The sequence below is a fragment of the Colias eurytheme genome, chromosome 16 (assembly GCF_061535395.1).
Source record: "Colias eurytheme isolate Ceu_HAF_F1 chromosome 16, ilColEury1 Martin Lab GWU primary, whole genome shotgun sequence".
In the NCBI taxonomy this organism is placed as follows: Eukaryota; Metazoa; Arthropoda; class Insecta; order Lepidoptera; family Pieridae; genus Colias; species Colias eurytheme.
Genome location: NC_142995.1, coordinates 7849214 through 7863761, shown reverse-complemented (window position 1 = coordinate 7863761; position 14548 = coordinate 7849214). Strand labels below are relative to the sequence as shown.

The following is a 14548-nucleotide window of genomic DNA, read 5'->3' as shown; positions in this document are numbered from 1 at the left end:
ACGTAATAATTGTTAACTTTCTTGTATTATTTTATCACCGATACGGTACTTTCTGTATCAATGTTTTTTCTATGGGGTTTCATCAAATCGATCTCATTTACTTTTTATTTGAATTACTATGTAGGTAGTTAGATACATTTTATTTCTACTTTCTCATATTTTCTCTTTCATTTTTTTATAAGGACAACATAAGGATTCTGAATGGTTTTTGGTCTGGCGTAGGTATCTGCCCTTACCTGTGGCCGTTTCATATATTCTAATATGTAATTCTTTTTAACAAAAAATTAAACTGCCTTCGAATGATTAGAATTCCAGACAAAGTTTAAATGTGACCAACGGAATTCAAGCCCAATTTCAAATATAAAAAGAATCATCAAAATTAGGCCACTCAATCGAAAGTTCAGAGGTAACACCCAAAAAATTTAAAAATACAGTCAAATTGAGAACCTTTGTTTGAAATCGGTTGAAAAATCAGTAAGAACGCTTTATCTATTGTATTTTTATACTTTGAAGTTTGAACTAATTATTATTTTATTTTCAACGTTTACTTACTTGTTTACTTATCTCGTAATTATGACGGAAAGTCAACAACTTCTCATATAGATAACTTATACCTTATGATTAAAATATTTTCCATATTATAACCATTGCAACGCTTGCAGTGAAGTAGTGTGGTACTTAATTAATAGCTTTTATTTTTTTAATTTTAAAGTAAAACTTTTGTAAGAAATCAGACATGGATAACGTTGGTGAAGGTAAAGTGTTATTTTTTTTAATAATAATAAATGAGTCGTGACATTTTTGTGTAGATATTTATGTGTAAAAAAACATTATTTTTAATTTTCTACTTATTATATTTTTGGTGACAAGAATCTATTGCAAAAATTGATACGCCTTACGTTATTTATTTCATGAATCAAGGAGCTGTTAATTAGATTTTACGAGCAGGCGTTAAATTTTTCGGAGTTTCATATTTTACACATTGCTCTACATAAGGAATTAATATAATTATTTTTTACAAAAAAGGTCACCGACTTATTGAAAATGAAATTTCCAGAATCTAAAATGGAACCAAGTGAACCAATTTAAAAATTCAAAATTAAATGCTTTATGTAACATTTTATTGACATTATTTACTTATTAATTAAAAATTTTCTTTAGCGCCGATATATCAGTTCTTAGCTTAGTGAATTTTTGTAAAAATCCAAAAAGTGTATTTTAATAAATAAACAAATTTTTTATTTATATAATTATTACACTTAACTAAGTCTATTATTAAACAGAGTATTTGAACTATATAAAGTTCATGTTTTAGTTATTAATTATTTGTCTAGAGTACTAGCAATTCGCGTTAAAGAAAAATAGTATAGGAATCGCGGGCTCATTCACCTTGATTATCTAATTCAGTTTAGAAATGAATCGAGCGCCTCAGTCGCGAACGCTTGCTTTCGGAGGACGAGCGCGCTGTAACATTTTTTATCTGTATGTTGTTTGTTTATCCTTTATTTTACTTATAAACACAATTCAGTTAAGGTGAGTTATGGCATTTTACTTGTTCAATACTCATTTTTTCTTAATGGATTATATTCAATGAGAAGTATGCAGGATCATAATAACCTATTCGTTATAATTCGCATATTTACCGGTTAGCATTAGATGTTTTAGTAAAATTTGTCATTCATTCTTATGTAAGTACCTACCTACATATAGGTATGGTATGTATTTAGTTGTTTGTATGTGTTTAAGACAATGCTAATCTTTAAATTTATTTTTTTAGTAAATAGTCATTATAAGATAGTATTAACTATTAATTAGTATTATGTTATCTTGCTAATTATATTCTAATATTAGCGTTGTAAATACAACATGATAATGAATAATTTAATAATAAAAAACAAAGACGATGATAAATCTATAATAATTTAAAATAATAATAATGGACACTTGTTATAATACTATGTATAATTTAGCTATTTGTTAGTATATATGTTATAACTTATTAGACACCATATTAAATTAAATAAAAATACGCTGTACCTCCTTGAGTGTAAGGAAAAACTTGTTTGAACAACATTTTATCAATATACATATATGTATTCTATACCTACCTAGGTTAAGAAATTTATTTAGTAAGTACATTTATTTATTTAATATTTTTTAAAATTTACGTTATAGGTACTACTACTGATAGGTACACCTCAGTTCACCCTTTTGCATTCTTCATCTATAATTAAGTTTTACAAACGAGAGTAAGAAAGGTAGGTACCTACCTACCTATCTCACTCCCATCTATTGGTTTAGCATTTCAAATAAAACATATCTACTGACTGAAAGAGGGAATAAAATAATATAGCTACCGAAGATTTGATCTGTTAGGTAGGTACACTTTTATTTAAGGTACCTGGATACTTACAAATTAAAAGACTTTAAATTTTAATTGACAGTTAGTTAATTAATCATGTCATATTACATATTATTATGCGTACTAGGTATATGTATAAATTAAAACAATAGGTATATACCTACTCACAGAAATAAATAAGTTCTTCATAAACAGTTTTATCACAATAAAAACCCGAAATGTGAAACATTCAAATTTATACAATTTACTACATAATATAGGTAAGTGAAATTACATGGAAGTTGAAATAATAGAGTATCTTCACTTGTGTTATACTTTTTTTATTGTTTTGACTTTTATGAAAGTGGTTACCTAGCTATTGCGATATTATTACGTACCTATTTGTGGTATACCTGTATCTCAAATTATAAATATAATATTCTTTATCGCCATTACCGTCTTTACCATAGGGGCACAGGGGGCCAGTGCCCAGGGCCCCCCATCGTCTGGGGGCCCCCCTGGAGGAGATGTAGGACTGACAATTTTTCTCACATAAATCTCAAAATATTTTATTAAAAAGCAATAGGTACACTTTTCTCGTTGCAAGAACGTCAGATCATTTTAAGATTTATTCGAATCAAAACATCTATGTATTAGGAATAATTCGAGTGATTCGAACACCATTAAGTATAATTAACTTATCAGACATTTACTCGAATTATTTATTTACTTATTAACGTAATATAATAAGAATAAGAATAAGAATAAGAATAAGAATAAGAATATCTTTATTGAAAAAGTAAAATAATACATTTAAAATTTGGGGAAACTAAAGCCTGTGTTAGTTGGAAACTGTGTTACAGGCTTTAGAATCCCTTCACAATCAATAATATATTTTTACTTGAATTATTTTGGGAATTATGAAAATTAATAACAAGTCTAAGTTTACAGAATAGCATACAAGGGCGTTGTGACAAAACTTTAATCTCTGGGCCTCTAGACAAGTGGCAGAAACTCTAGAGAATAGAATCCGCTATTGATACTAATTGATATAAGCTTATGACGTTTTGCTAATGTTTCGGTCACACTACCAAGGACGACGACGACCACGACCAAAATTCCCATCCAGCCGAAATTTGGTAAAATTATCAAAAACACAATCTATAATTAATATTATAAAGCTGAAGAGTTTGTTTTTTTGTTTGAACTCGCTAATCTCGGGAACTACTGGTGCGATTTGAAAAATTATTTCGGTGCTAAATAGCCCACTTCTGAGGCAAGATTATAAGATACCAAAATCGTTGAATTACTCCATGACGTTACGGTATTGTTATGATTCGACCTTGAAATTTTACTCTCAACGCGCCTAAAGAAGTTTCACTTCAAAAATATATTAAAATTTCCCAACCTTCTGTTACTAGGAAAAATTTTTTTCCTAAAAGTCAATAGATAATATATAGGTTTTTCGTGATTTTTACCGAAACGGTAAGTTTTATCATATAACCACTTTTACCCAAATTGTAGATCATAAAATTATCTATACAAAAGAATCAATACATTATTTTCCTAAGATGTAGCTTCCTACCATTTTCTAACATATAACGATTTATAAACTCATCCCATCCTTATAATATGCACACGTTTCTTAAATCACTTCACACCTAAATGATTTTATGATAAAACTTATCGTTTCAGTATAAATCGCGAAATCACCTATTTTTATTTTATTTTATTTATAACCTGGAATATGTTTTTTTAATTCACGTACCGGAATGACAGTTAATTTTGTATTTTATTTTTAGTAATCCTTTGAACAATTTTACTAATTTTCTGCTGGATATGAAATTTTGTAGTTTTAAAGGTCCTAGAATTTAGTGAACTCTATTCACACCGGACCATTTCTATATGAATAGATGACAAGCGTTTTGACTTTTGCCATTTGCCTAGGCCTTGAATAAATTATGTCAATAACGCACGCAATAATTTTGATCAATATGAAACGGCTACGAAAGAAAAAATCCAGATGCTAATTAAAAAGATAAATTTGAAAAAGAGAAAGGTAATTTGAAAAAGTAATTCTTAAAATATTTCTTAATTAAATTTAATTTAAGTCAACTTTGGAGCGCCATTACAGCAGCAGCGTTTCAAATGAATTACAGTGAAACTTGGTTAAGTGGGACCTGGATAAGTGAGAAACCTCCATAACTGGAACTCATGCTGAGGTCCCAACACTTTGGCACTGAATTAACTCTGTTAGTGGGACGAGGTAAACCTCTATATCTGGGATTTGTTCTTTCGATTTATCATCATAGTTACCTCTATAACTGAGACAGCGAGTAAATTTTATATGCATAAACCTCTGTAACTGAGATAACATTGTTTGTTTACTCATTTACACATATACGTAACACGTTATTTTATTTAATGATCGCACCTGTATAACTGAAATAACCTGTATTCTCACCTCTATTAATGGAACCCTCTGTAAATGAGACAGATATTTATTTATACCTGTATATCTGAGACACTGGGTAAGTGGAATACCTCTATAAGTGAAACGACATTGCAGGTCCCTTGATGCCTCACTTAACCAGGTTTCACTATAAAAAAATAAGGAAAAAAAGTTTCCTCAAAAGACCATATTTAATACAAGATTGGTCAGAAGTAACGTTTTTGTAAAATGTATAAAAAAAATGGAGCAAAAATTTTACATTGAAATTTGCTCGTTTCTTATTACTCCTTTAAGTTTCAATTTAGGGCAAAAACATAATATACAGGGTGTCCCAAGAAGTATGGATGAACTGAAGCCAGGAGGTAGAGGACCTAGAGGGCTATCCGAATCACCCCCATGTGTGTTATGCGATTTTTCGTAGTTTCGGAGTTATGACTCTTTTTTCAATTTTTCACCTATCGCCGAGTACGATGATATTTTCACTCATGGTGACGTCAACTATTGCGCTAGATGCTTGATTTTTTTTGTGTGCTAAGCTGAAAGATAGGCCAATTCAGTATGGTAACACTTACTATCGTTAGATCTTCGAATGGAATAAAAAAAAGAATTAAATGCCAAGAAAGATAAAATTATCCAGTATGTTCACAACTTCAAGGGCCCATAAAAAAATAAAATCACATAAGAAAAGTTTTCCGTTTGGCTTTTAAAAACTTGCTCTATCTATCAGGTAGCTACCCAGAAAATTTAATTTTATTATTCAGAAGGCTTCAATCGAAAAATTGAAATCTAAATGTGGTAAGTGCAAAAATTTTATTAACATGATGATCATTAAAACCAATAAATAGGTGTTTAGTTACCAGAATTTTTTTTAAAATAACCCCGCTGTTGCTCAATGCAAGTGCGACATCACCGTAAAAAGTTGTCTATTAAATGTCTTTATGCCCTTTTATAATTTTAAATGGTTTCTTCTGCTACTATGAATTTCCGGGCTATTTCGTCCAAATTGTGGCATTCTCTCAAGTAGCCGAGGTCTATTTAGTATCCCCATTGAAACAAATCAATTGGGTTTAGGTCGAGGGACCGTGGAGGCCAGGTTTTAAGGCAAGCGTCACCGGCGCATGCGCAGGCTGCAACGACCAATCCATCTTTCAGGGTATCTTTACCCTTTAGCCTGGCCTGAACGGTCTCCGGACATAAACCATATTGATTTTTTTCCGTGGGGATACTACAAAGACGAGAGACTGCTACAATTTGGACGAAATAACCCGGAAATTCATAGTAGCAGAAGAAACCATTAAAAATGATAAAAGGGCATTCAGACATTTAAAAGACAACTTTTTACGGTGATGTCGCACTTGCACTGAGCAACAGCGGGGTCATTTTAAAAAATTCTGGTAATTAAACACCTATTTATTGGTTTTAATGATCATCATGTTAATAAAATTTTTGCACTTACCACATTTAGATTTCAATTTTTCGATTGAAGCCTTCTGAATAATAAAATGAAATTTTCAGGGTAGCTACCTGATAGATAGAGCAAGTTTTTAAAAGCCAAACGGAAAACATTTTTTATGTGATTTTATTTTTTTACGGGCCCTTGAAGTGGTGAACATACCGGGAAATTTTACCTTTCTTGGCATTTCATCCTTTTTTTTATTCCATTCAAAGATCTAACGATAGTAAATATTACCATACTGAATTGGCTTATCTTTCAGCGTAGCACACAAAAAAAAATCAAGCATCTTCCGCAATAATTGATGTTACCATGAGTGAAAATATCATCGTACTCGGCGATAGGTGAAAAATTGAAAAAAGAGTCATAACTCCGAAAATACGAAAAATCGCATAACACACATGGGGGTGATTCGGATAGCCCTCTAGGTCCTCTACCTCCCAGCTGCCGTTCATCACTACTTTTTGGGACACCCTGTATAATTGTGGGAAAAAATTTGTATACCTAGTTTGATTTCTTTTTGTTTCAAAGGGCCCCCAATTCTTGTGTGCCCAAGGGCCCCGGCATAGTCTAAGACGGCCCTGTTTATCGCTCGAGTCGAAAATACAAAAAAGCTAACAAAACATCTTATATACGATACATTACAGTTTGTTTACAAATAAATGTCGGCAGTTAATTATAATAGTAGTCAATAATTACTCGATTAACAGGCAATAAACACATGAATAACGAGGTTTTTAACTCGCTACAACTTACAATGCAATGACGTAATTGATAACGTTCAATAACCACATGATGGGCAATAGTGCTAGGATAATAACGTAAACATGTATTATTATACTCATTTATATCATTAGGTATATGTTATTTTTCCTGATTTATAACGAAGTAATAACTATATATTTGTTATTTTGTTTGTGATATTTTAGAATCAATTGTTCTTTTTTATGAACAAGTAAAAGTGTTCAAGGTTCATAAGTTAGGAATAAGTACATATAAGATATAAGGATATGTTTAAGAAAACTAACTAACTAGCAAAGTAACTCCAACTGTTTCAAGTGTGATGTTACACCTGAACATACTCTTCAGCTTCAGAAACTTATAGTATAGATATTTTATTCACACATAAATAAATAAAAAATATTTTCAGTGAAAATGGCGCGAGTTGCCACGCGGGAAGCGTTGCGCTTCATGACGGACTGCCTGAAGGCAGTTGGTGCTGCTTCAAGAGCTGCTCAGCAGCAAGCGGAACTGCTTATAGAAGCTGATAGAATGGGACATCCTAGCCATGGGTTAAATAGACTGGGTATGTACCTACTTAGTTATTCATAATTATCACATGCTTTAAATGCTAGTGTTTATTTTCCTAATAATATGTGGAAGAACGTGGAGGCGCGACAATTTTATTATTGTAATTGGTATTGTTTACCTTACGTATGGAGTGAGAAATCTAATACCGATTATTATTATTCATCATGCATTTGATATACTTTATTAAAGTAAAATTAACTTTAAGAAAGCAATTTAATTATTTTTTTGCATTTTAGAACTTTACGTCAACGATATAATATCCGGAGCATGCATGCCCAACAATGAACCGAAGGTGCTGAAAGAAACCGCGTCAACAGCGTGGGTTGACGCTAACAATGTTCTTGGAGCAACCGTCAGCCATTTCGCTATGGACATCGCTGTTAAGAAAGCCAAAGAAACTGGTGTTGGTTGGGTCTCTGTAAAAGGTACTGATTATAGTTAAAATTATGTTTCTACTCAGTGTAAAATTATAAATTTCCTATTTCCTATACCACAATGAGCTAATGTTAGATATAATCTGGTGTTTTCCTGTGTTAATTGTAGATGAGGAAACCAAAATTGAGCGCACGGATTAATTAAATTATGTGACTGCTATATTTTTTAATAAAACGTATCAAACATTTGTAAATTTAATCCTTTTAGGATCAAACCACAATGGAATGGCTGGATACTGGGCAAGGAAAGCATCCGAAAAGGGGCTAATCGGCATGGCGTTTACGAACACCTCACCATTACTTGCACCCACGAGAAGTAAAAAGGTCAGTATTTTTTATCTGTTACTCTTATACACAAAAATTATAAAACCTATTTAATTATAATAATTAAATGCTAAATTATATGAGAACTAGCTGCCCCGGCAGACCTCTCCTATTTAGTACCCCTATTTTCTCTTCATAAGAACCAGCTTCCTTGTAAAAATAATTTTTCGAAATAAGTCGAGCCGTTCTCGAATTTTACGCTTAGCAATAACAATCGGCAATAAATTTTTATATAAGTAGTTTAGTCATTAGTACTCATTACCTACCTTAAATTTTGTATCCATGACGAAATAAAGCATTTGAAAACTGGCTTTCACGTGCAGTTAAATAAATTATTGTAACAAACTTGATGTGTTATTTAAACATTTTCAGGCAGCATTAGGAACGAATCCTCTGTCCGTAGTCGCACCAGCTTCCGATGGAGAAACTTTCTACCTGGACATGGCAACTACTGCAGTCGCAGTTGGAAAGGTAAAACAATCATTTTAATATTAGGATTTCATTTATCATTACAATATAATTTACCCCGACGGAATACTTTACAGCGAGCGTAGCATTAAAATTATCACAATATTGTTAAGAGACTGATCGATTTCTGGAGACAGTAAAACATAATAATTTACTTTGTTTACTTTTCCTTTTCAGATTGAAATGCAAATGCGCAAAGGAGAAAAGCTTCCAAATGGTTGGGCACAAGATCCAGATGGGAAGGAGACTAATGACGCAAACCTGGTATTCATTTGTTTTTTAATTTTCACTAGCTCTATCTTAATGATCCTAGCTTATGTTTTACTAGCTTGATAGTACCTTCTTCATCGGGATGATTCAATCAAGTCAATTATATTAATGCACTTCAGATCGATCTAGTTTTCCGTTAACTAAAACATGCAAATATTAAAAATATGTTAAAATTAAAACTCACTTTATAAGACTATTAAGAAGAATTGACAACCTTCTTTTTTTGAAGTCGGTTAAAAATTCGATTCCTATTTTGCAATAATTTACCTACTGTTTATTTGTTTCCCTAATTGTAATACTTTATGTAATATTTTCAGGCCTTTAAAACCGGTTGTTTGATGCCCGTGGGAGGTAGTGAGCAATCATCAGGTTACAAGGGATATGGACTAGCTGCTATGGTGGAACTATTCTGCGGTATATTGTCAGGTAAGTTATATATGACAATATAATAGCTACAAACCTACAAGCTAAAGCCCCTAAAGCTTATTTATAGATTTAAGAATAGATTATTTAAGGCAAATCTACTAACAAAGCATTTACGCTTAAAATAAGGCTCGGATTTTATTAAGTACTAGCGGTGCGACCCGGCTTCACCCGTGGTACATATTTCGCAATAAAAGGTAGCCTATGTTCTTTCTCAGGGTCTAAAGATTATCTGTGCCAAATTGCATCAAAATCGGTCCAGTAGTTTATGAGCCTATTCATTACAATCAAACAAACAAAGTTTTCCTCTTTATAATATTAGTGTAGATCTATTATATAGAAAATAGTATTGACTTTAGATTAGAATACACGTTAGAAGGTAGAACAATATTTACAATTAATATAACACATATTAGACGTCGACGGCATGATTGAATAAAATTATTGTGAGAGAAAAAAAACAACTGATGTAAATGGCTAATTAGCCTCATTTCAACATGTCATTCCTGGAGATTTTTTAACCAATTTTGTCCTTTTTACTTAGAATATCATTGATGAATAAAATGTTAATCCCCTTTCCCTTTAATCCCCTTTTAATTAATCCCCTTTTTCAGGTTCCAATTACGGTCACCACATTCGGTCATGGTCACACAGCGGTCACGGCGGGCCGGCCAATTTGGGCCATTGTTTCGTGGCTTTGGATCCAGAATGTTTCGCTCCTGGCTTTGGGGATCGTCTTACAGATTGTATACAGCATTGGAGGGAATTAGAACCGGTATAATATTCAATTTACCATTACGTATAGTCTTGTATCTGTGATACTGTATTTCTTGCTATTTATGTTAGCAATGTTTTTTTTAATTATTTATGTGTGCATTTTTTTGAATTGACAATTGCCAATAATTGTCAATATCAATATCAAATAAATTGTAATTAAGTAATTTATACTCCGTTATTTTATCTGTGAACTAGAACTTTGTAACGGTCAAAATCCAAGTATCGTAAGCAAATCGATTGCATTTCGTTATCAACCAATTAACAGGTGATAAGCATTGGCATCTTCAAAGTAAAATTGATTGAAATAGCTTATTTACACTATCGAATATTGCTTGTACTAACTCAGAAATCTTCGTGGGCTCATGCACTTTGGAGGTCTTCACATCAAATACATAGTTTACAATGAAGTACATATATAAATGTCATATAGACAAATGGGTATTAATTTTTGTATGTATTATTTATTTCAGGCGGATCCATCTTTGCCCGTATTAGCACCAGGGGACAAGGAAAAGAAACATGCAGAATTAACAGATGCTAAAGGAACTGTATCTTACGTTAAACAGCAGATTGAATCTAGCGCAGCACTTGCTAAGAGACTGAAAGTTACACCCATGAAAGTTGAATCTGATGTATAGAGTATTTTTATAGAAGTATAATATTATATGTACAGTAAAAGAAGATATGGGTATAGCAATGCTTTAGGGTTGTGCGTTAAAGCTTCTAGTTGGTTCTTTTAAATGATCAGTCTTTATGCACCTATAGGTTCATAGGTTCATTATTTATCGAACATTTTTTCGTAATCTACCCACATAATTTTATGTAGGTAGGTTACTAAAAAAAAAAGTGATATTGTTTAATCAAGCGAGGCATTTCTTTTCACTGGAACAAATGAATTTATAACTACCTATATTATTTATAATACACAAAAGAGTAATTAAAATGAATGTTAAAATGACTTCAATTTATTATTATGTGATGTTATAGTATTTAAGAGTATTATCATTGTATTATACTTAGTTATCGTAGTTTTTGTATTCTAAAATATTTTTACATTTTGAACAGTGTATAAATTATTAATTTGTATATCGACTATTATTTTATATTAATTCATGTTAAAAATCATAGATACAAAGAAGAATTTTAAGCTTAATTTCGATTTTTCCATAAAGCACTATAATTTTTACTGTCTACTAAGTATACCTACTGTCTGTAGAGTGCTTCTTGTTAGAACGCAGCATTCCGAAATATCCTAATGATATTAAACTGTCGTTAGTCGACACAATAAATAATGAGGTGAAAAAAATTAAATCCCAAATGAAACTATTTGAAGACCGACTCCACGTGTTCGAATCAGAGGCAGAAAAAAGTCGTTATATTATGACCAATCTTCAAACCACCATTGCAAATCTTGAGCTCGAACAAAAACGAGTTGAGCAAAAAAATAGGTTTTTAAATGTTGAGGTTGTTGGATTACCCGAAAAACCGAACGAAAACTTATTAGACGAATTTATTCGTCTAGGTACTGCCATTAATTGTTGCATTAACAAAGACGATATTGAATTCATCACCAGGGTGCAATCATTCAAGGACAAAAGCGGTTTTCCACGTAAGATTGTAGTGAAACTGAGGAACAAGATCATTAAAGATAACCTAATTAACAACTTCAGAAAGTATAATAAAGCGAAGGGATTAACATCGAATGACCTTGGCTTTGAAGGTAACTCATTGAAAATATTTTTAAATGAGCATCTGACCATAGCTAATAAAATTTTACTAAACTCATGCAAGCAACGCGCCAAGGAGAGGAACATTAAATTTGTTTGGGTGAAAAACTGCACAATATATTTGCGAGTGAGTGAAAAATCCCCGGCCAAAGCTATCTCGTCAGAAGAAGACTTAAAAACTTTTTTAGAATCATCTTTTTAGTGTGCCCTTTGTATAATTACATTATCCGCATTGTAACGCAAATTTTAACTCATTTTAACACACATACATACACTCTTTACATTTACTCTAATTATCGAATACAGTACACAACTTTATTCACCTCTTTAAAAATAATCAAAAATTTATTTATTCTCTGCATAAAATTTCTAATTCTCATAAATACAAAAGGTTTCGCACCCCTAATATTCATCGTACGATCGCAACATTCCACAACTTTGAATACTTTTTTCTCAAATACCCGCATTTCTCGCAATATTTTTTGTCACAAGGATTTATTTTTATATTTTTATGATTATTACGCAATTCAATTGTATAACATCATGTTACTTACCGTACATTACGTTACAATTTTATTCTATCGTTGTTTTGTATCTTTACTTACGCCTGTAAAGTTAACTTACATATTAAATAATTATAGGTACATTAATATATTGATTAAAATTTTTGACTATGTCTTTAAATGGCTTCGAAAAGTAGTTGTTTGAATATTCATTATCAGAATACTCGTGGTTTACGAACTAAGTTACCAGAATTGCATAAAAACATAGCATCAAGTAATTATGACATTATAATTATAACGGAAAGTTGGTTATGTGACAGTGTTTTGGACTCGGAAGTTTGTGACGCTCGCTACGACGTTTTTCGGTTCGATAGAAAAAAGAAAAATAAAGGTGGTGGTGTCTTATTGTGCGTTAAAAAATCGTTAATGGCATATGTTAATAATAATATACGGTGCGACGACGTAGAAAGTGTTTGGATCACAATTCCTGCGGAGGTTTTTAATAATCATTTTACTAAAAATGAAGGTGATTTTCAAATAATAGCCGTATATATTCCTCCAAACTCAAATTTACCTAACACGTTAAAAAAGTTTAACCACGCCCTATTAACACTTTATGAAAATTACCCTAATAATACGTACTTAGTCGCTGGTGATTTTAACCTACCTTTTATTTCATGGAGTGATAACTTCACGTATAATTTAACTGGTAACAATAACTCTCAATGTTCGGAAGCTGCATTGGAACTTTTAAATATTATAAATTTAATGGGGGCGCGACAGTATAATTTCTCTCCAAACTGTTGTGGAAATATCCTAGATCTTATTTTTTCGAATTTATTAATAGAATGTAATAACATTGTGTGCTCCGATTCACTTGTTAATATAGACCGCTATCACTGGCCCCTAGTTATAACTATAAATGATATTTATATTAAACCTTTTAGACCTCAATTTATTAAATTAAAAAAATTCTTTAGTGCAAATTATGATGCAATAAATATTGAAATCAGCAAAGTTAATTGGGGTTCACTTCTAAATTCGGGTTCGGTCGATGAAGCTACTGCTTATTTTTATAGCGTATTGAATAATGTGATCGATAGGTTTGTACCAACAATAAAAATTTCATCACGCCATAGATATCTTAAATGGTACACTCCAGCTTTAATTAACATGATTAAAGAAAAATATAAATTTCATTCGCGATGGAAAACTCATAAAAATCCTAACGACTATGCGGCTTTTTCGTTACTTAGAACCAGAGTTAAAAAAATACAAAAAGAATCATATACGAGATACATTCAGCGTTGTCAAAATTCAATTAAATCCACGCCTAAGGAATTTTGGAAATACATAAACAACAAACGTAGTAACTGTACCTATCCTTGTAGTATGGTTTACCGGGATCGTAACTTAACGAATGGACATGACATCTGTTCAGCGTTTAGCGAATACTTCCAGTCTGTTTTTCAATCTGATAATCCTTTAGATTCTCTGCCCTCGGTATGTGAGTCTCCCTTTACTAACAATTTATTTACCATCGCCATAGAAGATAAGGATCTTAAGATGCTTTTCAAACAATTAGACGGTCGGAAAGGAGCGGGTTCTGATGGTATACCCGCAATTTTTATCAAACGCTGTCATACTAGTCTTCTCGCTCCTTTACGTATTCTTTTCCAACGATCTATAGATGAAGGCATCTTTCCAAATTGCTGGAAAGAAGCATTAATAATACCTATTCATAAAAAAAATTCCAAAAAATGTATAACAAACTATAGAGGGATATCACTGCTGAATATATTCGCAAAAATGTTAGAAAAATTAGTATACCGACAGATTTATAACCACACTATCAGCTGTATTCCTTCCGAGCAACATGGATTTATTAAATCGCGCAATGTCGTAACTAATCTACTTGAATTAACACATTACATAAATAATAATATGAATAACCGTGTTCAGATCGACGTCATATACACAGATTTTGAGAAAGCTTTTGACAGGGTTAGCTACAATGTCTTAATGCGTAAACTTTTTGCAGCCGGAATACGGGGTAATCTTCTTA

At 31.7% G+C, this 14548-nt stretch overlaps 1 protein-coding gene across 2 annotated transcripts; it reads left to right on the top strand.

Annotated features, from left to right (window-relative positions):
• Positions 1-1413: 1413 nt before the first annotated feature.
• On the top strand, positions 1414-10972 carry LOC149901931 (uncharacterized). Of its 2 annotated transcripts, none has more exons than XM_090111100.1 (9): positions 1414-1533; positions 7397-7552; positions 7794-7982; positions 8200-8315; positions 8688-8786; positions 8961-9047; positions 9371-9479; positions 10091-10251; positions 10724-10972. In XM_090111100.1, the coding sequence occupies exons 2-9, from the start codon at positions 7402-7404 to the stop codon at positions 10889-10891; spliced, it is 1080 nt and encodes a 359-aa protein (XP_089967226.1). In that variant the 5' UTR covers positions 1414-1533; positions 7397-7401; the 3' UTR covers positions 10892-10972. The 2 variants fall into 2 exon arrangements, with proteins under 2 accessions (XP_089967226.1, XP_089967227.1); XM_090111101.1 differs by having other exon boundaries at positions 1427-1482.
• Positions 10973-14548: the final 3576 nt, after the last annotated feature.

What these genes read in the sequence shown, in the direction of transcription:
- LOC149901931 (XM_090111100.1), top strand. Translation starts at nt 7,402, where the DNA reads ATGGCGCGAGTTGCCACGCGGGAAGCGTTGCGCTTCATGACGGACTGC. An exon ending in CACCCACGAGAAGTAAAAAG is followed by an intron (nt 8,316 to 8,687) that starts GTCAGTATTTTT and finishes AAACATTTTCAG; the next exon opens with GCAGCATTAGGAACGAATCC. An exon ending in ATTCTGCGGTATATTGTCAG is followed by an intron (nt 9,480 to 10,090) that starts GTAAGTTATATA and finishes CCCCTTTTTCAG; the next exon opens with GTTCCAATTACGGTCACCAC.